The sequence below is a fragment of the Ovis canadensis genome, chromosome 8 (genome assembly GCF_042477335.2).
Source record: "Ovis canadensis isolate MfBH-ARS-UI-01 breed Bighorn chromosome 8, ARS-UI_OviCan_v2, whole genome shotgun sequence".
In the NCBI taxonomy this organism is placed as follows: Eukaryota; Metazoa; Chordata; class Mammalia; order Artiodactyla; family Bovidae; genus Ovis; species Ovis canadensis.
In genome coordinates, this window is record NC_091252.1 from 80,103,431 (window position 1) to 80,131,396 (window position 27,966).

General features: G+C 38.3%; 1 protein-coding gene across 13 annotated transcripts in view; it reads left to right on the plus strand.

The window, feature by feature from the left end:
• The window catches only part of UTRN (utrophin), a 555,792-nt gene that overhangs the window by 412,485 nt on the left and 115,341 nt on the right, over positions 1 to 27,966 (plus strand). For all 13 annotated transcript variants that reach the window (XM_069598624.1, XM_069598629.1, XM_069598632.1 and 10 more), the window contains 2 exons: positions 12,026 to 12,155; positions 27,283 to 27,551. In XM_069598624.1, the coding sequence (XP_069454725.1) occupies positions 12,026 to 12,155; positions 27,283 to 27,551 (399 nt within the window). The remainder of the gene's footprint in view (positions 1 to 12,025; positions 12,156 to 27,282; positions 27,552 to 27,966) is intronic.

The following is a 27,966-nucleotide window of genomic DNA, read 5'->3' on the forward strand; positions in this document are numbered from 1 at the left end:
ACTATGGAGATTCTTAAAAAAAAAAAAAAAAAACTTGTCTGCATACCAATGACAAGTAAGCTTGTTTTCTTTGCCTTTTTTCACATAGTTTTATTAGTGCTATCAAATTTAACGACTCTTCTGCCCTTTTTTGCTGTCATACTATAATGACTTCAGATCCATATATGCTGATTTAGCTTTGAAAGCAAGTTGGGGAGAAAAGTAAATTACATTCTAACAGATTCTCCTTATGTTTTTGTCATTTTTTTTTTCCTGCTTGCATTCTTTAGTAAGCAGTCAAGTGCTTTTTTGAAACCAGAAGCTCAGAAAGCCTGCTGTACCAGCAATACTTCTGTTTACTATAGTTCAGATGCCTTCTGTCATGGGTGTGTGTCCCATGCAGTCATCATCGCAAAAGGCTCTGTTCTTTGATGGGCTCTGCACTTGATTTAATGCTCTGCTGCCTCCATCTTGAAATTCTTAGTAATATTTGGAAAAGGGGCCCTGCAACTTCACTTTACACTGGGCTCTGCAAATTTTATAGCCAGAGCTGCTTGCATCCGAAAGAAAAACAGTGTGTGTTTTGACATACATAAAGCAACACTGTTACAAGAACAAAAGCCTCTTAAACTTATCACAAGCATCTCTTTTCTCAAGTAAGCCACCCTGAGCACCCTATGTCCCTCATCTTAACTTATGTCTCTGTTTGTTAATGTTGGCTGACTTGTGACATTTTTGGTCCTCTCTTTCCTATTGGCTCACTGACAGTACTTCTGTCTCTACCTTGCTCCTAAGATACTACTATATCATGATTTTCTTTTCACCTTACTTGTAGCTCCTTCTCAGTTTCCTTTGCTAGTTGCCCCTTCTTTCCTCAGCCTTCTAAAGTTGAGATGCATCGTGGTTCAGGCCATGCCAGCTTCTCTATATTCATTCCTCCCTGAACTCCTGATGAGTTCCTTCATTTGTCTGACCTCCTGATGAGTTTTATGTGTCATCTATATGGTCACTCTCAAATTTATGTTTTGATACCGTCTCCATCTGGGAATCTAATAGACATCTCCAAATTAGTAAGTCTGAGCTGAATTCCTGAACCTGCCCCTCAAAACTTGATCTAACCAGTCTTCCCTCATTTCAGTTGATAGAATCCTATTCTGACTGCTAGGTAAAAAAAAAAAATCACCTTCAATCATGCCTTTCTTGCATACTTAGTCTGTGACTCTTGTTGGAAATCTTTTGGAAATCTTGTTGGCTATATGTTCAGAACATAGAATTTGAATCTGTCTACTTCTTACCAGCTATTCACAGCTACAAGTACATCTCTGATGTTCTCAGCACAACAGCCAGAGAATTCATATTCAAATAAATCAGAAGTCTATAGTGACTTCCTGTCTCATTCAGAATGAAAGCTACAGTTTTCATAATGGTCTCCAAAACCCTGCATGATCTGGCCTACCTCCCACTTACACCTTGCTCATCTCATTTTACTATTTTTTCTCTTACATGCTGATTTCAGCCATGCTGTGCCTTCAGTCACAGCACCATGCTGACTTCTATGCCTGGAATGCCTTTTCCCTGATATTTATGTGGTTAATTCTCCACTGCTTTCAAATGTTTGCTCTATGGCACCTTCTTAATGAAGCCTACTTAGACTTCTCTACTGGAATTGTAATTCCCATCCCAATACTCCTAAACTCTCTAATTCTCTTCTGCTTTTCTCTTTTTTCATAGCATTTATAATCATTCAATTACTCATTTTCTATTGTGTCTTTGTCTACTTCTGGCACTCTAGATGCTAAGTCAATATTTGTTGAATGTTGAGTGAATGAAAATACCCAAAAATAAAGGTCCTTTGGTATGAATGTTCCTTTTTCCTCTTTACCTCTCTATAATCCCTTTTTTTTCTTTTTCAAAAAAATACATTTTGAAGATATTTCTACTTTATATAGCTGAATCTTTAATAAAGGTAATAGCTGACAGAAATGTAAGCAACAATTTTTCTTCAAGAGCTGGAAATAACATGCTTGAAGTTGTAAGGAAATTTATCAATACCATTATACTTCTTTACGCCTTAATATTGTAGTCAGTTAAGAGGTTACCTTCTTCCTGTCTAAATACTGCCTAAATTATTCAAAACAAGAGTGGGAACAATTTTTTTATGAGGGGAAAAGATTTGGAATATCTTTGATTGTTGAGGTAGATTTTAAAATATAGCTTATTATTTTACCCTCTTGTGCTGAGTACCACTAGATTCTCCCAGTGCTTGAGCTTCACTTTTGTGTAGAAATTTGATGCCTTAAAAGAGAACAGATTGGTGGTTGTGAGAAGTGAGGGAAGAGATTGGCAGAAACAGGTGAAGGCAGTCAAAAGATACAGACTTCTAGTTATAAGATAAATAAGTTTTGGGGATATAACATACAGCATGGTGGCTATAAAAACATTTTTCTTAAAAGATTTTGTTCCTCTTTATTGCTGCATAGTGCTCCATTATATCGACATACCATTTTTCTGCCCATTCTCCAGCAGATAGATATTTGAGTTTTTTCCACCTTGAAACAATTGTGAATAAAGTTGCTATAAACATTGAAAGAAAAAAATAAAAGCTAGATGAGTTAAGATCCCTACCAAACATAGGGAGTGGCATAAACATGTGGAGTCTCTCATTTGGTAACTATGTTGCCGTGTATTAATTTTATAAGTAACTCTAGCTTCAGAGATGTCCTGAATTGCATTTTACAAGTAAATCTAGATTCTCACTGATGTAAAACATCAAGTTTTATGATTGCTATATGAAAAGTTTGCTTCTAAAACACATTTGAAATTCTTAATAATGCTGTTCAAAAATTGTAGTTTGTTCCATTATAAATGAACTTGATTCCTTTTGGCAGTCTTTTCTTAAAAGCATAATTTTTCATTGAAAATAATTTATTACAGATCTTATAAAATAAAGGGCAAAAAATAAAATAAAATAAAATAAAGGGCAAAATATCAGCCATAATTTTACTACTCTAATGCAACCATTTTCATTTTGGGTTATTTTATTTTCACATATTCACCTTTCACACAGTTTTAATAGTTTTTCCTATCTTTTTCAAACTGAGATACATGTCATACCTATTTCTTCACGTTGCTATGCAGTCATTTTCACAATCATTTTTCAAGGTTATTTCCTTAATGATCCCTAGTGTAGCTGTACTGTCATGAATCTAAATATTTTCCACGTGTTAGATATTTAAGTTGCTTTCATTTGTTAAATCATAAATAATGTTATAGTGAAAACTTTTGTGTTTGTAGCTCTTTCTGGATCATTTTCTTAGGATATAGTCCCGAAGGTGAAATTCTTGTTTCACACAGTATGATCATAGTAATGACCCTTGATAGATTGCCAACTTACTATCCAAATGACTGAAGCAATTTTCTGCTTCCACCAATGCATGGAAGTAAAGTTTCATGGCAGTCTTGCTTGTGATTTCTCATTTTTGTCCCCATTTCTCGTATATCTTGTATCGTTAGAATTAAAACGCTGGTGTTCCATGTCAGCATGGGAATTTAGAAAGTTGTTTTAGGATGTCTGGCTTAAGTTCTCTCCCAAAAAGAAGAAAGAGGGCAAACTGGTGGCTATGTTTGACTTTGTTGCTTCTAGAAGGACAGGAAAAAAGTCTCATTTGTTGGACTGAATGGTTGAAGAAATTTGATATTTCTACCAAATTAGGGTGAGTGATGTAACCTGGCTAACCATTTTTACCACCACAGAGGTTTACATTGCTGTTTCATTCTGGAACAAGTGGTTCACAAATAGATACTACAATTGTTTGCCTTCTAAGAAACTGAAGTGACATAAGAGGGGTGTGTGTGTGTGTGTGTGTGTGTGTGTGTGTGTGTGTGTGTCTGTGTGAGTCGCTCAGTTGTGTCTGACTCTTTGCAATCCTATGGACTGTAGTCCACCAGGCTCCTCCACATCCATGGAATTCTCAAGGCAAGAATACTAGTACTTCCCCCACAAATAACAGTGAATAGAAGTTGAAGAAAGAAACTTGGTCTTGGAGAAGAGCTGAGATTTATGCGTAGGACTTTAGATTGGCCTGGTGGCTCACATGATAAAGAGTCCACCTGCAATGCAGGAGACCTAGGTTTGATACCTGGTTTGGAAAGATCCCCTGGAGAAGGGAATGGCTACCTACTGCAGTATTCTTGCCTAGAGAATTCCATGGACAGAGAAGCCTGATGGGCTACAGTCCACAGGGTCACAAAGAGTCGGATACAACTGAAGTGACTTAGCATGCACACACATACAGACAGTGTGGGTGATTAATGCCTTTAGATTAAAGAGAGGAGAGGGGAGAGTTGTTATTTATAGAGGAGGGGATGACGCCAGGATTTAGTTCACATCCACAGGTTTGTCATTCTTGTCCCTCTTCTCAGTCCAGTGTGACCAAGTTGCCTGTTGAGGACAGAGAAGATGGCGGGATTTCCCTTCTCCCTCTAGGTTCGCTCAGACTCTGTGTTCATATTAAGGAGCTTGCAGGATCCGTCCTCGTCCATGTCAGTGGTGCCAGAAACAACTGATAATACTGCTGTTTCCTTGGCAGTGATTCAGCCATCCCCGTGAGTGATGCCTCTTTCATGATGAAAATGAAGAGCAGCTGATTGATTCATGAGGCTTTCTAACTTAAGCCACACGGGTCACTTCTTTATACCACCTTATCCCTTAATCCCCTGCCTTCCCACGAACTAATAGCGGGTGGGGAGAAATGTTCCCTGACCATTCAGAAGGATCATTGAGAATCTCTCTTTAGGCATTTAAAGTTGAGTAAGAAGCAATTGATTTACTCAGCTGCCAGACACTCATGGGAAAACAGCCGGAGCCACTGAAGAGAAGTGGGAGGAAAGGAGAGCTCCGCTGAAGGGGTGTTGGGTTCATAGAAATTACTGAAGATGAAAACTCTGGGGTTTTAGTGGTTAAATTCTGATATGCACATCAGGTCTTCATCCATCGGATGTTCTGGGGCTTCATTTCATTTAAATGAGCATACAGAAGCTACCTAATAGGAAAACAATGAGAGACTAAATTAGTTTACCGGTTTATTCTGTTTTCTTGAATTGCTTTTCCCCTAATTACATTTAATCTGATTCCAATTTCTTTTTCAATACAAAGATTACACATTTGGAGAAGGTTGCTTGTAACTGCCTCTGCCTCCCCGCTCCTCTTTGTTTTCTCAGGGCCCATGTATACATCGGTAAAGATTGGTGGCACCAACACGTTCTCACTTGCATTGTGTTCTCTTCAGACTCTAAGTTCCTTAAGAGTTTGGATCATGGGCTTATTAACTGCTGTCCTCTCTTGTTGCCTGGCATATTTCTTTATAGATTTGTGCTCGTGCTAAGTCGCTCAGTCATGTCCGCTCTTTGCAACCCCGTGGACTGTAGCCCACCAGGCTTCTCTGTCCATGAAATTTTTTCCAGGCAAGAATATTGGAAAGGATTGCCATTTCCTCCTCCTGGAGATCTTCTCGACCAAGGGTTTGAACCCGCGTCTCCTGTGGCTCCTGCATTGGATGCGGATTCTTTACCACTGAGCCATCAGGGAAGCCTTCTTTGTAGACTATGTGAATGTAATATGTGTCTTGAAATTTTAATGTTGGTGGAAATGTTTGATGGAAAATTCTGTTGTACATTCCCATGGCACCTTGGGATGGCAGAGAAGTTGAATCTTTTCTTATGGGCATGGACAGTCCTTGTGCCCTCCATTTATTTTTGACTTGAGGTAGCTGAGTCTCTATCCCCTTAAATTAAACACCTAGGAGCATACAATATAATTTCAATTGTATAATTTAAAATATAATTTCAATTGTATTTTTTGAAATTACTCCGTATCTTCCTCTTATTACAGCTGATCTTGGTCTATTGCTTTTAAGCCAAGCTTCATTTTACACATGTTTTTCTGGGAGGGGGATTAGGGTCTTTCTGCCTATGTCTTAGAATAGAAAATGCATAAGCTTTGTGACATGGAAAACTGTTAGGTTGATAGCCAAGCCTGAGTCAGCAACATAGCCAGATTCTGTTGTATGAAGAAGAATGTGGTTACCAGGTACCTCTCCTAACAACAGAAAAGCATGTTTTTCCCTCTAACTTTCATGATATAAAATATTTTTGCAGAAGTAGTTACCCTCATCTGCCATTCTCAGTCCTGACAGTGCCAGCCTGCCAAGCTGGGCAAACACTTCCCTAGGACCTTGGCAATTATAGCTCCTTCTCCCTGGATCGCATGCAGTCTAACATGGTAACCCTTGCCACGTGTCACCATTTCTGTTTGATTTAAATCAGTTACAATTAAATACAATTTAAAATTCAGTTCCTCCACTATACCAGTCTTATTTCAAGGGCATACCAAATAGCCATACACAACTAGTGTTGCCTTATTGGCCTGCATAGTTTTAGAACATTTCCATCATTGTAGAAAGTTTTGTTGGGCAGAGCTATTCTAAAGCTAACACCTTGAAAGATCTTGCAGTTTTCATTCTGCTCTCTGGGGACACCAATCATTATGTTGAAGAAGCCTGGTCCAGCCTATTGGGCAGGTAGAGATCACATAGAGGGAAACCATGGTCTTCCAGCCAACAGCCAGCAGTAATTCCAGACATGTGAGTGAGACCATCTTGGACTTCCAATCCCATTCAAGCCCCAGATGATTACGGCCTCACGAGCAATCCTCTATGACAGCTGCAGAAGAGCTGGTCAAATTAGCAATCCATAGACTCATGACAAATAAGTTGTCCTTGTTTTAAGTCAGTCCGTTTAGATGAATTTGATATGATAGTAATAACAGGTGCTACTTTCAACCTAATGAATGCATCAGTTTTGGAACTGTTACCCTAGGCATTTACCTCATGAATTAGGATGTGGAAAAAATAAGCAAGATGAAGTAAGCTTACATCACTTCTTTCAGTGAAATAAGTTCTTTGGTTAGAGAGAGAAAAGGATATTTGTTATTAATAAAACAATGACCAACAGCAAAGTGAAGTACTACTTAATCACTGAGTTACTAGATTATCTAGCTACTTACTAAATGATAAGAGAAAATTAACTTTGCATCCAAAATTATTTACCAGTAATTTTCAAAGTAGATCGTTCAAATAATCCAGAGCTAACTGGAATCCAGTAATTATTCCGTTTTAGGATAGCCAGAGTCTGGGGACTCTGGTGTATTTTACTTTGTCAGAATTTAAAATTTAATTCTGAAATTATACCTTCTTTTATTCATTGTTCCCCAAGCATTTATTGGGGAAATAAATGGGTATATATATAATATATATATATTTATATAGGATTTATGTGAATTGAAAGTTACTCAGTCATGTCTGACTCTTTGCGACCCCATGGACTATGCAGTCCATGGAATTCTCCAGGCCAGAATACTGGAATGGGTAGCCTTTCGCTTCTCCAGAGGATCTTCCCAACCCAGGGATCAAACCCAGGTCTCCTGCATTGCAGGTGGATTCTTTACCAGCTGAGCCACAAGGAAAGCCCAATAATATATTAAATATGCTATTTACCCCATTAAATTTTAATAAATATTTTATCTATATAATATATAGGATAGATAGATAGATAGATAGATAGATAGATAGATAGATAGATAAGATAGATAGATAGATAGATAGATATAGGCTTCCCTGATAGTTCAGCCGGTAAAGAATCCACCTGCAATGCAGGAGACCCCAGTTCAATTCCTGGATTGGAGAGTTCCCCTGGAGAAGGGATAGGCTACCCACTCCAGTATTCTTGGGCTTCCCTGGTGGCTCAGATGGTAAATAATCTGCCTGCAATACAGGAGACCTAGGTTTGATCCCTGAGTTGAGAAGATTCCCTGAAGGAGGGCATGGCAACCCACTCTAGTACTCTTGCCTGGGGAATTCCCATAGACAAAGTAGCATGGTGGGCTATGGGGTCACAAAGAGTCGGACATGACTGAGCAACTAAGTGCGTGCGTGCACACACACACACACACACACACACATATATATGTACACACTGTATATATCAAGACAGGCACTGAGAATTTTGAATAATTAAGAGGTGAGCCTCACCTGGAAGAACGAACAGTATAATGGAGGGGAGAGATGCATGGTTACAATATATGAGGATGACCTGTCCCTGGAAATGCTGAGGTGGGAGCATACTTAATATACAGGATGAGCAATTACCTTGCAGATGGGTGGGAATGGAGGTTCATAAAGAGATTACCTAGGGGACTTTTTTGGGGGAAAGAACAGAATTATTTTATTTTAATAACTTTATTGAGACATTATTCACATAGCATTAAAATTCACTCTATTAAAGTGAGCAATTTAGTTGTTTTTCGGTTGCTAAGTCGTTTCTGACCCTTTGTGACCCCATGGACTTCAGCATGCTAGGCTTCCCTGTCCTTCACTGTCTCCCAGAGTTTGCTCAAACTCATGTCTATTGAGTTGGTGATGTCACACAACTGTCTCATTCTCTGTCATACCCGTCTCCTCCTGCCCTTAATCTTTCCCAGCATTAGGGTCTTTTCTAATGAGTTATCAGTCTTTCCAGTGAGTATTCAGGGTTGATTTCCTTTAGGAGTCACTGGTTTGATCTCCTTGTTGTCCAAGGAATTCTCGAGTCTTCTCCAGCACCACAGCTGGAGAGGATCAGTTTTTCGGTGCTCAGACTTCTTTTTGGTCTGGACCACTTATGACTACTGGAAAGACCATACCTTTGACTATATGGACCATTGTCAGCAAGGTGATGTCTCTGCTCTTTAATACCCTGTCTGGGTTTGTCATAATTTTTCTTCCAAGGAGCAGGCATCTTTTAGTTTCATGGCTGCAGTCACCATTTGCAGTGATTTTGGAGCCCCCCAAAATAGAATCTGCCACTGTTTCTGTTTTATCCCCATCTATTTGCCATGAAGTGATGGGACCAGATGGTCAGTGGCTGTTAGTATATTCAGAGTTGTAGAGTCATCATCACTATCTAATTTTAGAACATTTTTGTTACCCCCTGCCCCAGGAAACCTGATGCCCATGAGCAATTAACTCACTCATTCTTCCCTCAACCTTGAAGTCCTAAGCTGCCACCAATCTACTCTCTCTCTCTCTCTCTCTCTCTCTCTCTCTCTCTCTCTCTATATATATATATATATATATATATATATATATATATACACTTAGCTATTTGGGCATTTCATAGTAATGGGCTTTTGTGTCTTTTTTCACTTCTTGAAAAAGACTCATCCGTGTTGTAACATGTATCACTATTTCATTCATTTCTGTTGCCTAATGAGATGTTATTATATGGATATACAGCATTTTGTTTATCTGTTCACCAGTTGATGGATGTTTTGGTTGTGACCACATTTTTTCTAATATGAATAACATTGCTATGAATGTTCATGTGTGAGTTTTTATGGGGACATATGCTTTCAGTTCTCTTAGGTATATACCTAGGAGTGGTTTTACTGGATCATATGGTAACTGTGTTTAACATTTTTAGGGATTTCCAAATTGTTTTTCAAAGTCGATGCTCTATTTTAAGCATTCCAGCATTGGTTTATGAAGGTTCCAACTTCTTCACATCCTTGATAATACTTGTTACTGCCTGAGAACAGAATTGTTTTGAATGAAAATATAAAGTCATTAAAATAGAAGAAATTCCAATTAGATAGTGTTATACTCATTTAAGATAGTTCATATATATCATGTGATATTAGAACCTAAAGCTGAATGCCACTTTGTAGCTCTGTGTACAAAACAACTCTGTTGGAGTCTAATTATCTTATTAATGTGCACCAGGTGGTTAGGAAATGCTGGTTTTCTTTTATGTCTAATTGAGAGGTAAAGGGTGGTAGAATGATTATATGTATAGTGCTGTTGAAAGTTAAACTCATTTCTGACATGCAATTAAATATAATTGGAATAGAACAAATTGAATAACAAAATTATATTTGCAAAATAGAGTATGAAAAGATATTGAATGTATGCTGTTCCCTAGGATATTTGAGTGGTGAGTTGGCATTAGAGCTTGAACCCCATATTTTTATGTACTCGGCATGGTTCCCACCTGCCCACACTTGCCTCCTCTACTTCCCTTCCTTGGCGCATCCAAGGAGTTCAGGAGACATTCCCTGCCAACACCCTGTGCCTGGGAAATCCCATGGACAGAGGAGCCTGGCAGGCTACAGTCTGTGGGGTTGCAAAAGAGTTGAAAAGGGCTTAGCTACTAAACAACCCAACAAATTATGGGTTGGTATTTTTGTTGATGTTGTTGTGTACTTTTATTCCTTTAATTTGAAATTTTTATCAAAGTAATAATTGTATACAGTTTATAAGTCAAATAATATTTACGATGCTTATCACAAAAAACCAACACTCTCAACTCCATTTCTCTCTACTCCTTGCCTGCTCTTCTTGCACCTCCCCACCTGTGATGGTCTCTTTCAACTTCATTACCAGTGTTTTTCTGGTGCTCAGGTTCAGGTTTTTTTAACATAAGATTATTCTGATATTTCTGCTGCTGCTGCTGCTGCTGCTAAGTCACTTCAGTTGTGTCTGACTCTGTGTGACCCCATAGATAGCAGCCCACAAGACTCCTCTGTCTCTGGGATTCTCCAGGCAAGAATACTGGAGTGGGTTGCCATTTCCTTCTCCTTCTAGATATTTAGAATTTTTGGTTTTTATTTACTGTGGATGGTGAGGATATCGCCTCCAAATACCCTGTCATCCCAGTATATCAAATGCTGTTAAAAGTACTTAGGTTCAGAGGATTTGGTTGATTGTAACATACAATTTCGGAGAAGGCAATGGCACCCCACTCTAGTACTCTTGCCTGGAAAATCCCATGGACGGAGGAGCCTGGTAGGCTGCAGTCCATGGGGTCTTGAAGAGTTGGACATGACTGAGCGACTTCACTTTCACTTTTCACTCTCATACATTGGAGAAGGAAATGGCAACCCACTCCAGTGTTCTTGCTTGGAGAATCCCAGGGACGGGGGAGCCTGGTGGGCTGCCGTCTACCGGGTTGCACAGAGTCGGACACGACTGAAGCGACTTAGCAGCAGCAACAGCAACATACAATTTAGAGGGTAATATTTTAGAAAACAGAAAGTTGAGTTTTCATAATACATTGCCAAGGAACTGTATAAAAAGCAAAATATTAGGGGCAGTAGGTGTTTATGTACATAATTTAACAGGATAACAATAATTTTGATCTAGCTACAGTACTGAAATAGCACATGAGAAAGTCTTCTTTTACTCTTCTCTTTCAGTAGACACTGGATGAGCTTTGTTGTTTTTAAACCCTAGTCAATTAGTCTTAATCACCAAACATTTATAGGAGCAGAGGTGAAAGTTCAACCCTACTGAAAACAGCCAAAGTACTATAGATAAACTGTTCTGAGACTTGTAGATTTGCATGAAAAATGTCGCAAGGGAAAAATTGTAATTGCCTCAGCATGAGAGATAGAATATATTTTAAGATAATTGGAGATTGTCTTTTATGTGTTCTCTTTGGTTTAGTTTTGATTTCATGTACTTTAATTTGTTTCTATCTCTTAATTTTTTTTCTTAATATATTCCAAAGGATGTAAAACACTTCTGAGGATCTCATTACTACTTGTGAAATTGCCTCTTTCTGTATCATTGGATATGATCTTTTTGGTCAGTCAGTCTCATAAGAGAAAAGTATCTTAGACCAGGCTCTTATATTTTAGCAATCTGATAACTCTAAAGTACATTTTGTGGAAGTTCAGATATACTCTAGCAATTTCCCTCAGGTGAATATTATAAATTTAGGGGATTTTGGTGGGTTTTTTCATGTTAGTTCTACAGGAATCATCTTTTTGCTTTTATTCATGTTTCATCATTCCAATGGGTAGAATTTACGTTTTCATTTTTAACCTCACTTACATGCTGGTGATTAGCCATTGCCTTAGACAAATATGAACAGAAGTGGTCTAATTGAAGATATTCCATGACTTGATAAACACATTGGGTTACAAATTCAACTTTTCCTTCTCTTTGCAAAGGCACTGAGACGTGAGTTAAAGGAGAAAGAGTATTCTGTCCTGAATGCTATAGACCAAGCTCGAGTTTTCCTGGCTGATCAGCCAATTGAGGCCCCTGAAGAACCAAGAAGAAACCTACAATCAAAAACAGGTGAGACTGGTTTCTTTAGTATGTCATAAAAATACATATGAGGAGAACAAAACACCAAAATTGAGTAGAGAATTTTTTTGCAGCATTAAGTACTCGATGGACATGAGTTTGAGTGAACTCCAGGAGTTGGTGATGGACAGGGAGTCCTGGCGTGCTGCGATTCATGGGGTCGCAAAGAGTCGGACACGACTGAGCGACGGAACTGAACTGAACTGAACTGAGGACCTGATATTTTTAAATTCCTTACAGAATATCAGGGCCTAGTATTAAAATTTTTCTTCTAAGTATTACTTTAGGCAAATATGTCGTTAATAAATATCTAGATTCTTAAATTAAAAAATGAAATGACTGTATATTCAGTATCATTATTTTAAAAGGGAATTAACTGAAAAATTAATTTATTAAAAAACATGCTGTAACTACAAATAATTTCTTTAAGAAATAAATAGTTACATTTCTTACATTTAAACTATATGATAAATAATTATATATAGAAGAATGGTATTTAGAATATGAGTAAACATATACATTATTTAAATATCTATAATGTTTTTTAACTTTTCTTTTTCAAGACTACAAATTTAAATAAGACACTGAAGTGCCTTTCTTTTATAAGCAGACCACAGAATTTATTTAATTCAGATGCTAACAACTTATGGAGAAGGCAGTGGTACCCCACTCCAGTACTCTTGCCTGGAAAATCCCATGGACAGAGGAGCCTAGTAGGCTGCAGTCCATGGGGTCCCTAGGAGTCGGACTGAACGACTTCACTTTCACTTTTCACTTTCATGCTTTGGAGAAGGAAATGGCAACCCACTCCAGTATTCTTGCCTAGAGAATCCCAGGGACGGGGGAGCCTGGTGGGCTGCCATCTATGGCATCGCACAGAGTTGGACACGACTGAAGTGACTTAGCAGTAGCAGCAACAACTTATATTGTTTATGTACTTTGGCTTAAAACTGAAATGGTATCTACCTTACTAGCAACTAGTAATAAATTACATAGTAGATTTAAGAGATGAACTTGGGGGCCAACATATATCTTTATTTTGATTTTTCACTTTTGGCATAAAAGCATTCTGATGCATTTAAAAAAATAAACATGCCATTCAGAATATTTTCTCATCATTCACTTTCCATAGTAAAAGCAGACCTGAACAATTTCTCATGTTGTGTCCAGAGGTGTAATTCATGAGCATTTATTACTTGTAAGGGATGTAGTGTTGGAAGATGCTTTGACTGTAGTTGGAACCAGATCAGACATTTGGAAAGTAGCCATTTTCCTTCTCAGCCTTTGTCAGGGAAGCTCTACTTCAATGGGAATAAATTTCCCATCAGGATCATACCACTTTTCTTGACCCTTTGGGGGAATGTGTGTGTGTGTGTATGTGTGTGTATGTATACATACAGAGACACACACAGCACGCTTATCGTCTCTTGCAGCTTTGCTTTACTGCTCTGTCCTGACAGTATCACTGTTTTTCCAGTCAGCCTACCCAGGGGCCTAAATCACTGTTGAGTCTCCACCTCTCACAGTCTGCAGATTGTTCATGATGGTTATTCTATCTTTGGAAGACTAGCCTTCTGGGTACTCTGTTATAGATGAAATTATATGTGTATCATATACACACACGGACATAATGTATGCACACACACCATGCACACACCTACGTAGCAGGTGGTTGAGTGACTTGGATGCTGAGCACGCTTGGGTGTGGATTGGATGCTGAGCACGCTCGGGTGTGGATTAAAGTGATTAGTTGGGATAGAACCATTGGAAGCAGCAGCCCAGCGTGAGGAGCAGAGCAGCTGTGTGTCAGGGAAAGTCAGCAGAGCTCAGGAAGAGGGGTAGGGGGTGATGGAGGGGGTGGTCAGGGCCTGTGCCTGCACAGGAGGTATGAGTGAGGAGTTTGTGCGTGCTGTCTGGTGTAGATTACGGAGGCCCTGGGCAGTTGGACAGCACGTTTCAGTTTAAATACAGCAAGAAGAAGGCGCTATTTTGCTTGTTTTTTTAAGCTTGGAAGAAAAATAGGAAGTTCGCTTGTCTTACTTTATCCAATTTAAAGTCAACCTTAAATCTACCTGCCTCATCTCCTTGTTTCCCCAATACTTTTCAGAGAATAGAGGAAAAATTTTTATAATCAGTTACTTCATAGCAGTAGAAAAGTGTTACATCACTTGAGTTTCACTTTGCTATCAATTTTCTTTCTCAGTGGTTAGTCAGTTTAAAGGGTAAAAACATACTGCTTTTTGAGCCCTTATATTGAGAATTTTTAAGGTCCATTTTCATATACTATATTTGGGAGGCAAGAAAAAAATGTCATGTTAGTGTAACTTTATGATTTTTTTTTTACAATTAGTCATTCCCATGCTTTCTCCTTTCCTGATATTATTTTGTATAATGTTGGCTGATTTTACCTGTTGTTAAAAGTAAATGAAAGAAAATTAACCATAATAGCTTTTATACTTTGTTGTTTACTGTGATTTATGAACCTCTGCTGTCAGAAACAGCGTATTTGAACATTAGTTATCTTTTTTGATGCTACTCAAAGTACTCAGTGTTAAAGGAAATAGAGCAGAGAGAACCTAAATGATTTTGGGGGTTCCATTTAATGAGCATTTATTGAGTATGCTATGTGTAATGTACCAAAGGACACACCAAGGTGAATCCGTTTCTTTACTTTTGAATAACCATTTCCGAAAATACTTCTCTCCATGATTTTTCTCTCCTGAAGCCTTTTCTCCTAGCTCTTTTTTTTCTATTATCAATTACTATCTCATAGTGTCACGTGTATATGTGCATTTTATGATAGCTTATTGAGTTTCATTTTCTTACTGAGTAACACTGGATGAGTTGCTCTCAGGCAGCATTTAATAAATGCTGTTAAAAAAACAAGCAAACTAATTATTTCAACCAAATAATCAGTTGTTGACAAAGAATCTTATCAGGTACACTCTGCTAAAAATTTTCTTTTTCCCCCCAGTTTTATTGAGACATAATTTACATAATATTATACAAGTTTAAGATATACAATATAATGATTTAATAATTGTATATATTGTTAAATGATCACCACATAAGACTAGGAACATCTAACATCTCACGCAGTTCCAACTTTTTCCCTTGTGATGAGAACTTTTAAGATCTAGTCTCCTAACAACTTTCGAGTATGTATATTTTAAACACTAAAAATCATTGCTAACATTAATTGCCCTATTTCAGGTCCTTAGCATCTGTTGCTAGGACTGTTGCAATACTTTCTTTATTGGTATCTCTGCATCAAGGTAGATGCTACCATGATGTATTTAAAACACAGAGCTAGCATTTGCTACCCTGGTTTAAAACCTCTAGTAGCCTCTGCAATAGGATCTGAACTCCTTTACCTGTCATGCAAAGCTGCACAGTGATTTGGCCTCAGTTTCCCTGGTGGCTCAGACAGTAAAGAATCTGCCTGCAATGCAGGGGGATCAGGTTTAATTCCTGGGTTGGGAAGATCCCCTGGAGAAGGAAATGGCAACCCACTCCAGTATTCTTGCCTGGAGAAGTCCATGGACAGAAGACCCTGGCAGACTACAGTCCTTGGGGTTGCAAAGAATTGGACTCAACTGAGTAACTAACACTTTCACTTCATTTTTCTATTTAGTAGCATCTCATGCCTCTCTCTGCTCCAAACTAATGTCATTTAACACCAGCTTCTCATGATGGTCTGCAGGTAATGATTTCGTTGCCCATCCTATTTTTTTTCTGCCTAGTGGTCTCTTCTGCCTGATCTCCAACTCCTTCTTCCTTTGCCTACCCAGTCCTTGCTCGTTCTGTCCCACTCACTGAGGCTGTGTGTCACCCTGAACCCATTCCTGTCTAGCTCTTCTCCTTGCTCCCTGGTACCTGGTCCCCTCTCTGACTATATACTAATATCTGTGTCTGAAGCTCAGCCTTGCCCTTGCTTAGTGACCTCTCCCATTTGCTGAGAATCTGAAAGAGTGTGAAAAATTATCTGAGCAGCCAAGATAGTATTATGTTGAAAATATAGTGAAGATCATAGAAAAGCCACTCTCTCAGAGGTATTAACTCTTACTTTAGACACTGTTGTAACTTGTTTCCCTTGTTTTCCAGTGAATTATGGGTATGTAGCAAGATGGAAATGATACGGCAGGGGAAAGGGTGGCAGTGAGAAATGATGTCTGGCAGTCTGACAGCAATGAGGAGAAAGAAAATTATAAAAAGGATACATGAGAATTCTAAAATAAACCAGAGTAGTCTTTGGGGATTTTTACAATAAAAGAAAAGCTGAAGCAATGAACTGTGGTTTGTTTATTTTTGAAGATAGAATATAAATCAGTTAAGAGAAGCCATAGGAGTTTATACTATATTTTAGTAAATTTCCTTCCAAAATGGCAACCATACAAAAATAGGGCTAAATGAATGAAATATAGCCATCTGGACCACTCAGCTTCCCAGAATTACTCATTCTGCCTATGAAAGGTTATTCAGTCAATATAATTTTTACTTGAACTAAAGTTCACAGCTTTGTCAATAATTTCCTTCTCTTGAGTGATAGGGAACTACTTAATTTAACTTGAATTGTATCATGTCAATGTATAATATTTCCTTTTAGTGAGGTTGAATTGAAAAGACGCTGATTCTGGGAAAGATTGAGTGCAGGAGGAGAAGGGGATGACAGAGGATGAGATAGTTGGATGGCATCACCGACTAAATGGACATGAGTTTGGGTAAACTCTGGGAGTTGATGATGGACAGGGAGGCCTGGCATGCTGCAGTCCATGGGGTCACAAAGAGCTGGACACGACTGAGCAACTGAACTGAATGGTTTTTCATTTGATTTTAACCACCTGGTTTATCTGTTAAAAAGCAGGACAATGAAACAGCAAAAATTTTCTCATCATTCATACTGGTCTTACTATGTGTACTCTTCAAACCACTTTTGTATTTGGTCTACTGAATTGAGCAGATTGTATAGCATGCCTTTTTAAAAAAAAATTAAGTTAAAACACAAAGGCCAAGAAAATACTGTGGTGCTGACCAAGGTCATCAGCTAATATGGAGTAGATCAAAGAACAGAACCAACCTTGTGTGTTGGTAACCTTCCTTAACCTTGGGTTTGGGGGCTTGTTTTCAACTCATCCCTTCATTCTCCTCTCCTTTCTCTTTCCCTCTGCTCATTGGCCACTGACCTCCTAGCTCTTTCTTGACTCTCAGTGTCTAGAGACTCTCTTAAGCCTGTGCAAATGTTTCTTGGCTTCTTTCTTGTTCACCAACCTCCTTTGCGGTTCTCAGCCCCAGATTTGAACTCCTTTAAAAACCACACAGCTGCATAGTGAAAGTAGATGGGCAGGACAGCTGTGGGTCTTTAGCCCACTCCTGCCCCTACAGCTCTTGAGGTAGTCAGGAAATATACATACCTTCTCACCCCTCCGTTATCTAGAGTTCAGGTTAAAAGTCAAAATTGCACAGGGAATTTGAGTCATGTCTGCATCCCCCTCTCTACCCCACACACAGATGCAGACAGGTGTGTATGCAGATGCAGGCATGCACGCACACACCCACCCACACACACATCCGTATTTTACGAGTTGAAGCTATGGTAGCAATTATTAAACAGAACAGTTAACACTTTAACAGTATAGTTCACCTCTAAAAGTGTTCAGAAAATTATACAAATGATTGTCAATGCGGGTGTGGAAAAGCTATTTTCCTCTACTCAGGTTCTGATTTTAAGACAAAAAAAGATTGCATTATTTTGCTCATAAATTTCCCTTTGGGTCTTCTTTAAAATTTATTCCTGTCAAGACATTACTATTACTACAACTATTATTTTACTGAAGGCTGTTTGAACATTGTTTCTTTTTCAGCCTGGTATTTCATTTAAATGATAGAAGAAAAAATAAAACATTATATAGTATATATAGTATACAGTCCATGGAATTCTCCAGGCCAGAATACTGGAGTGGGAAGCTATTCCCTTCTCCAGGGGATCTTCCCAACGCACAGATCGAACCCAGGTCTCCCACATTACAGACGGACTCTTTACCTTCTGAGCCACCAGGAATTCAAGGCTAATAAAAAACTTTTCAGATAAAAAGTATGTATGGGTTAGTGTTTTTCCTCTTTGACCTTTAACAACTGTGTGTATATTTAGTAATGTTTAATATTTTAACTCAGAATATGCTATTTTCTTTTAATTATTAAATGCTTCATATTATTTTAGAAAGCCAATTAGGAGTATTTTTCACCTCTGTGAAATCTCATATATTTTGTGATATAACAAAGAAATAATAAATGACATTTTTCAGTCCACTATGTCAGTCCATTTTGTGCCAGTATTAGCAAACTTGTACAAATAAAATTTCATGACCGTTAAATGAGTGAAAAGGTGAAATTATCATAGAGTTTAGAAGTAACTCTTATATTGATTCTCAGTATAACATAAGATCACATAAAAATGGTGGCAGTAATTATTTCCTTGCGTTTCATAAAATGAGACCAAGTTATACATAACCTAAGTAACGAGGCAGTAAAATTCATGGGTGTTTTTCCCCAGGGAATTTTTTGTTTTCCTAATAACCAGTTTATTAGTTAGAACCTCACTCATTGTAAGTGACAGATACCCAGCTTCCATAAGCATAGACACAGGGGGGAATTTATCAATATTAAACCCCATAACAAAATTACATTGAACACAAGGACACAGCTGATCATAGGAACCAAGCGCACAGCTGGCCCTTTCTACCTCTCTCCACAAGTTTTCATTTTCTTCCCTTTCCTATGACCTTGGAGAAGGAAATGGCAACCCACTCCAGTACTCTTGCCTGGAGAATCCCCTGGAGGGAGGAGCCTGTTAGGCTACAGTCCATGGGGTCACAAAAAGTTGGACATGACTGAGCGACTTCACTCCCATGACCTTGTACCTCACAATCACATATCAGGGAGGGAAAGCCCTTCTTTAGATCTAGCACGTTTCAAGAGAAAGCAGCAACTGACTTAGCTTGAGCACCATGGAGCTTGGGGTCTTGCAGGATTGGCAGACCCCGCCCCCCACCCTCCGCTTTATAAGCATCATGTCAAATGGAAGAGGAATCACTGCCCAGAAAGGAAGGAAGAAGAGAAAAATGTTAGTCCACGTGAGTGTTCACCACAAACCAACATTTATCCTTGAATAAATTATAAACCCGCCAGGCACTGTTTCCTGAAATTCTCATATCAACTCTTTGAGGTATGAGTACTTTACCACCCATTTGACAGATGAGGAAACCAAGAGTTTGTGATATCTGGAGGCATACTGTCACATCTGAAATACCAACTCAGGCTTGTCACATCCCGTGGTGGCCTTAACCATCATAGCAAACTACCTTAGCTATATTTGTCTACTTATAAAAAATTAGTACAACAGTTAAATTGCTTTTACCTTCATTCTTACTTTTCCTTTACTGAACTATTAGGCTGCTTAATAGAATGATGTACCAGTTCACTGATTTCCTAGCACCAAGGGAGAGGGTGTTTAGGCAATGTTAGACTTTGTCTTTTTAATTTTCATATAAAAACTTGAAGGATAAATAATTGCTTTCAGGTCAGTAGACCAAGGCAGTAATTTAATTAGCTTCTTAAGTCCAAATTAGATTAGTAAAGTTGTCATGCATGAAAAAGCACAGAAACGTATAATGTTACTTCCATTTTCAATGTTAACTACAGAGCAGCAGTGTGATCCATTTTAAAGTTCCGTAATGTATGGATGGTTGTACTGAATCCACTGTTCAACTTTCCTAAAATATAACAAACTAGTTGAGTAGCCCTATTGATTGGATAAAAACTAATGAATACCATCATAGTGAAATTCAATTTAAATCTATCAAATTCTTGATGAAGATTTATATGAGAACAAAGGTTAGTTTGATGGACATAGCATTTTAAATTAATTGTTTACCATCTGTTATGGTCTTTCATCACCATTATGGCTATACATAAATCACATGTGCCTCATAAAAAAATATGGCAATAGTTTACATGTATGTATTTTGTTGAAATTAACATCTGGGGTGTCACTCTCTGATTTAAACATAAAGACTAGGAGGAGACAACATTTTCAGTGTGGTGTGTTTTTTCCTTCCTGTTGTTGTTGCTGCTCATCTTGAAAGCTGGTGTCCTCAAGAGTGAATTGGAGGCTTTACTATCTTTTAGAAAATGAAATCCTAGCCAAGGAGTAAATTCTCCACTTTAAACTTCTCATTTTGACAGTACGTAAACTTAGGACATGCTTAACTTCTTTAGTGAGAAGCGCTAAGCTTGAATAGAAAGCCTGGGACTTCTTTTGCAAGTTGATGGATCATTAGCTGCCATGTTCCTCAGGGAAGCAGCCTGGGGAGAGAGGGGCAGCAATGTGGCAACAAATGCCAAGACTTCTAATCGAAGATTCCTGTCCTCTGATCTTAAAAGTGATTTTTTTCCAAAACAAAGAAATATCATACATAGTGAAGTCACTCAATCGTGTCTGACTCTTTGCGACCCCATAGACTATAGCCTACCAGGCTTCTCCGTCCATGGGATTCTCCAGGCAAGAATACTGGAGTGGGTTACCATTTCCTTCTCCAGGGGATCTTCCCGACCCAGGGATTGAACTCAGGTCTCCCGCATTGGAGGCAGACACTTTAACCTCTGAGCCACCAGGGAAGCCCAATACATACATCTTTTTATTTCCTTGGCCAGTACTTATTGAAAGCCCACCTTGTGCCAGGTAGTGTTCTAGATGCTGGGGAGACAGCAGTGAACAAAACACATCCTTGCCTTCCTGGAACATACAGTCCCAGCTTCTCTTCTCCCCCTCTCAGGACCACTCCCCTGTTTCCAGTGACCTGTTTATAGCTGTCTAGCTCTCAAAACTGACTTGAATAAGTTATAAAATTGCCATTGGTATGAGGAAATTTAGGGAATATTCCATTACAGAAAATTGCAAGCTGGGTCTCAAGTGTCTCAGCTAGATCTGTTCCAGGGCCATTCTGCTATTTCTACCTTTTTCCTTGGCGGTTAACCTTCTTAATGGTCTCTTCATTTCTCATCCTTAACCCTATGCTAGGTTTATTTGCTTTGGCCCACTTTGAGAGAAGGGTAGCACATTAACGTATTCAGACTCTAGCTCTGCCTTCATTGATTTCTGCTCTGAAGTGCTGTTTAATACCTCTCCACCGTGTGGTCTATGTTCCTATTCTCTCCATACACCCCACCTCCACCCCTGACTCTCCTTCATAGCTTGTATTTTGGTATTTGTAAAAGATTTTCCCTAAATCTCTTTACTGTACAGTTCGTGACCTAAATGTTTCTGTTCACTGTCTTCTTTCTCTTAAGGATTTGACAAATTCCTTGGCAGCAAGATGTATCCTTATTATGTTTATCATATACCTACTGAAAGACTTAGGCTATACATTATCAGGTTAATCTGCTCTGGGTATTGTCTTACTGTTGTCATCCTTATAATGTATTAGATGAATATAATGAGAAATATTACAGTAATCAGATGATGGCACTTGATGGTGCACTTGTAATCTGGTTCCTAATGAATTGTTGTCGCCAATCATCATGCAGAAAAGGAAATGGGCAGGGTCGTCTTCAACACTGATCATTTCAGAAAGATTAAACTGATGTTAATCATGTAATCAGAAACTTTGAGAAGAATGTATTTCCCATTATCTTAATCAGAAACATCTTCTAGTTACGAAGGAGACAGAAAAACAGAATGGGGCTAAAGAGAGAGACAGAGTGAAGTTTGGTCTCTAGATATATGAGGAAGCTTTGTTTTTTTTCCTGTGAATTCTTGTTGGCTAATCAGCTTAGTTTGCTTATGTGAAAAATCTCTAGAGATAGCTAAACCTCCCAGACGTAGTAACAAAATCATTTTAAAAAAGAAAGTAGTTAACCTTTGCTGAAGCTTTTCTGTCAGGCATGTGTCAGTAGCCTTACAGATATTAACTGAAGTTCGAAGAGGTAAGGAATATATCTATGGTACGAACACATAACTAGTTAGCATTGGATTGGCATACAAACTAATTCATCCTTGCACCAAATTATCCACGGAGTAAAAAGGCTACTCTGGAGAATTTTTGCCCTCTACTTGTTTGTCTTAACATGTCCTCTTTATCTCTCGATGAAATATAAGAAGATTATAGATACATGCAAAAAATAAGCAAACAGTACAAATGAGATGAAATTACCATACTTTAAATAACTACATAAGCTTTATCCTTCCCTTTCACAGTAAAAAAAAAAAATAGTAACAATTAATGGAAATGCTTTAATGGGTTTAGGGTGAAGGAAGAAAAAATAAGTGGAAAGATTTCCATTTAAAATTATGAAGTTGAATATTCTCAATAAAGAGTAAGGTTGAAAATTCCATTCAGAAAATTGAAAATTTCAATTCAGTAAATATATATATATATTGAAGACATACTAGTCTCTAGACCGAATACTGTAAAACCAAGATGAACAGAAACAAACATGCATGACATAAAGCTTTAGAATCTAAGAATAAAAAGTCACTATGGAGATTGTGTGTTAATTCCAAAATTGAGAAAGAAAATATGACAAATGTGGAAAATCTTTATTTAAAATAGCTGAACTGATTCTAATTTCTTCAGGTTTCTATGGTATTTCATAGGGAGGACATATATTTCGATGTTTTTAAATGTAAAAAAAAATTATAAGTACACAAAAGAGGGAAAAAATTGTTTTTCCCTCTAATGTGAGACTTCTTTGAGACACACAGTGGCTTTGTTTTTCTTATATAATTGAATTTTAGAAGAAAAGGGGGCCCTGTGTAAAATCTTTTCCCAGCATGAGAACACAGAGTTCCCACTGATAAAGCAGGTCATCTAGCTCACCTGGGAGCCAAGGGCAGGATGGGAGCAGTGCTGATTGCAAGTCTTAGTCCTTGCTTCTGGTCCAGGTTCGTTTTCCATCTGTATTCCAGTGAAGCGTAGAATACAGGGTAGAAAGAAGAGAGTGGTGTAAGTGCCATCCAATTAATTTGCATATTTGAAGAATAAAGGTCAGTGGACCTGAAAGAAAGCTGCAGGGTTGGTCATTCCTTTCTCCGCTCTTTCTCTTGTTTCTCCTTCCTAAAAGATATCTGCTCTTCATTAAATGTTTTGTAACACAATAAATGAATTTCTACTTTAATTATATAAATATAAGTATGATAATATTTATAATACTTTATAACACATTATACTATATACAATATATAGTGATAAAGTAAAAGTGTTAGTTGCTCAATTAAGTCTGACTCTTTGGACTGTAACCCACCAGGTTCCCCGTCCATGGAATTCTCCAGGCAAGAACGCTGGAGTGGGTTGCCATTCTCTTCTTCAGGGAATCTTCCCAACCCAGGGATGAAATGTGGGTCTCCTGCATTGTAGGCAGTTTCTTTCCCTCTGAGCCTATAATATAATTATAAATATAAAAATAAATACAGTCCCACCCTCAGAGATAAATAGGAAGGCTTAAAGGGAGAAGAATGGGAGAATGGAGAGTGAAGCAAAGTACTCCCTCCCAAAAACATACCCACACACACCAGAGAGTAGGAGAGTGACCTAGGAAAAGTGCTTCTGATCTGTGAATTGTCACTAAATTTACCTGGTTTTATCCTGTTCTTTCCTCTGTCTATTAGCCTCTATTACTGCCTTTTCAAATGCAAATTAGATTCCCCTCTTATCACCAAGCTTCATTTGCTTTCCCACCTTCAGTAGTTAGCACCCTGCTCTGCAAGGGAATGACACAGCAGCTCAATTGGGTGGAAACACTCTGTCCAGCAGCAGTGACCAGAGCAATCAATTTATAATCCAATAGACTGACGCTGCTCCATCCTGGCAACAATTACTGTTACTTGGGGAGCTTTTTAAAATATATCCATGCCTCCCTTCACCCTTGACCAACTAAGCCAGAATCTTTTAATACTTGGTCCTTGGGGATTAGCATTTAAAAACAAACAAGTAAAAAGACAGCCCCTCTCCTGGAGGTTTCTAATGTTACCAGAATTCCAAACCACTGGTCGAAGAGATTCTCCACTCTTGCATGAGGGTCTTGAACTTTACTGCAAAATATCTATTTGGAAAATTTGAAGTGAACTTTGTCCTTTGATTTTCAAGTAACAGGAGGTTTTTTTTTTTTTTTTTTTAAAGTCTGGATATCCCTTTATTATTTTCATGTTTTATGCTTGCTTTCTGTTTTGATTTGATTTATTCTATTTTCTTAGCCCAAATTGTCAAAATTTGGGATTTCACATGTTGCTTCTTATTACCTATTTTACAAAAGTTCTGGAAGGTTTTTGTTTGGCTTTGTACTTTGCTCTGTTCTTAAAGTATATATTAAACTGAGATTGTTGCTGCAACAGGAGGCACTTTTATTCTGATTCTGTGATTAGTTAATACACTTTCTTTCTGGCAAACAGATGGTGAATTGAACGTAGAACTTTTCTTTCGAGTAGCTGCTTGAGTGGGGATTTTATTATAAATACCACAGAAGGACTGCTCAATCAAAAGATTTCACATTAAATGAAGACAAAAAGTCACAGCCAGAGTTGGCTGTTTTGTCACAGGACAAAGAAGCTGTGTGTCTCCCTACCAGGTTATTCAGTGACTGACTTAGAAACAGTTTTTACTTTATCTAGAGAAAATAATCATAATTAAGTTGTCTTTCTGAAATTGGCACTGTATTATGTTTTTTACAAAAGTCAATAAAACAAGAGTGTTTAAAATATATCTTTCAAAAAATTCAAGTGATTTATTAACAAGTACAGCAGTTGCCACCATAAAAATTATTGACTCCCTTTCTTATCAGGCTAAGAATGATTTTTTTCTCTTACACATAGCATGTTATATTTATATAAAATACAAATAGTATTGATATAACATTTTTTGATTTGTAAAAAATCTTGAAGGTTTAAGGATTTAAATAAAGTTGCCTTTTTAGTGATATACCTGTCCTCACAAAATTGTTTTTTTTATCAAGAACCTTGAAACCTTGACCTGTAACAAGTTTGGAAAAAGAAGTTATTTTTTTCCAGGATTCTTAACTCCCTCCCCTCACCGTTGTACTGGGTTGTGTATCTAATTCTAAGCAGTCCTTAAAGCTGGGCTTTAATTCACTTATTTTCCTTATTTATCTTTTACTAGTATACTCAATCTGTCTATCATAACATTGTCTCTTCTTATAATCACTTCATCTGCTAAGGGATGGGTCATGTTTCTGTGTAGCCTCATATCTTTCAGCAGCAAACTCGAAGTTCTTGGGTTTCTAAGCTCTTCATCATCTGTGTCATTCCTGGAGATTTATTATAGCTGTTTGCATTTAAACAATGAGGTCTAGAAATTTCTGGAAACTGGTTGTGGTTTTTATTCACTACACAAGTTGTGTCCGACTCGCTGCGACCCCATGATCTGCAGCACACCAGGCTTCCCTCTCTTTCATGATCTCCCTGGGCTTGCTCAAACTCATGTCCGTTGAGTCAGTGATGCCATCCAACCATCTTATCCTCTGTCACTGCCTTCTCCTCTTAACCTCAGTCTTTCCTAGCATCATGGTCTTTTCCAGTGAACTGGGTCTTCTGGAAACTTAGATAAAAATAAATGTTCTGTCCATTTTATCTCGACTTTTACGTAATATTTAAATAAAGACAGGCAGACAGATGTGTGTTGCATAGAAAAGTTATGGTTTTGAAGGGCTTGCTTCGGTGCATCTTATCAGAAGTTTTGATGAACTTCTGTGCATTTTATGAGTGGTGTGGAATGTTTTGAGGTGAAGTGGGTGTCGCTAATGTGATTGATACTAAAAGATGGGATGTCATCACAAAGAAGAATATGCACTTCTATTCTAAAGAAATACACAGTTTATTTACCTTGATTCTGACTTGCCTCTCTGCTTACAGGGGACAAGCATGAGAACCATCAAACCAGCTGCTAGAAAGGAAAGGCAGCATCCTGGGGTGTTAAGGGTAGTGAGGCTCAGGAGTGTTTAGATGGAGGTCTCTACCTGCTTCAAGAGTGTCTGTTCTACGACCATCAAGTTCCCCTGTCCTTGTCTTGCCAGCGTCTCATCACTGTTTCTGACTCTTGGCTTTCAACCTGACTTTGATTTCTATTTCCTGCGCTTGTCTTCTGGACTCTTACCCTGTCTTACCGCTCCTGTCCTCTGGCAGCATCTTACATTATGCCTGCCCTTTCCTGTCTGAAAAGTCTACTTTATTTCAGAAATTCTGCAAGTCCCATTGATGATAATGCTAAGTTGCTTTAGTCTGACTCTTTGCAACTCCAGGGACTGTAGCCCACCAGGCTCCTCTGTCCAAGGGATTCTCCAGGCAAGAATACTGGAGTGGGTTGATGTGTCCTCCTCTAGGGGATCGTCCCAACCCAGGGATCAAATCTGCTTCCCTTTTGTCTCCTGCAGTGGCAGGCGGGTTCTTTACCACTTGAGGAAGCCCAAGTTCTGTTGATCTGTTAAATATTTAGGGTGGTTCTTGAAGTCTTGCTGTCTTTTTGTTGAAGTATGTGTGGATGTGTTATACTTCTAGGCTACAGAGAATAACTTGTATTAAAGATGAGCTAATTGCCAAACAGATTCAGCGGTGATGGATTATCTATGATATGTTATTTATATTTGCTATATGTTATTTGATATGTCAGTTGTATTTTTTTTGGTAACATGATAAATTAATCTTATTTTCTCAAAGTTTCCCTTATGACTTAAAGCTGTTTTTCTCCTAGTTATCTTTCCCATTTCTCTAGAGAACAATGAAAAACTAATGAAAAGCTGTCTTTGGATTTTACTTCATTAAATTTGTATTAAAGAAAAATTCCTGTATTTCTTGAGTTGCTACATTTCAAGGTTTGCAAATATATTAAAATTCAAAAGTCACCAAAACCACAGGGCTGTTGATCACTCTGAGTGGCTCTTGTCTATTTTGAAGAAGAGCAGGGATAAGTAGAAGCAGTATGGAGACAGTTTTTCTTACTCTGGCTAATGTAGCTTAGGTGCTACCCTTTGAAAGGTGGTGCTTACACTTGCCTATAAGAAAGTAGAGTTGACCAGTCATCCAAATATTCTTTTTTTTTTTTTTCCTAAATTACAGATTTGACTCCTGAGGAGAAAGCCCAAAAGATTGCCAAAGCCATGCGCAAGCAGTCTTCCGAAGTCAAAGAGAAGTGGGAAAGTCTAAATGCTGTTACTAGCAGTTGGCAAAAGCAAGTGGACAAGGCGTTGGAAAAGCTCAGAGACCTGCAGGGAGCGATGGATGACTTGGATGCTGACCTGAAGGAGGCAGAGGCTGTGCGGAATGGCTGGAAGCCCGTGGGAGACTTGCTCATCGACTCACTTCAGGACCACATTGAGAAAACCATGGTCAGCATCCCTGCCTCAGATAAAGGGTTTTAAGAAATCCTTTCCCTGGTGGCTCAGAGGGTAAAGAGTCTGTCTGCAATACAGGAGACTCAGGTTTGATCCCTGGGTCAGGAAGATCCCCTGGAGAAGGAAATGGCAACCCACTCTAGTATTCTTGCTTGGAGATTCCCTGTGGACAGAGGAGCCTGGCGGGCTACAGTCCATGGGGTCAGGAAGAGTCAGACAGGACTGAGTGACTTCACTTTATTATTGTTAAATGTAACACAAATAAGGAGAGCCACATACATTATATAAATTGTTACAAAGGATTGTTATAAGGCCAACACTGTGACAATATCCATCAAAGTCAGGATATAGAACTTTTCTAGACACAGCAGATGTTTTCCATATGCCCCTCACCATCGGAACTCCCCTC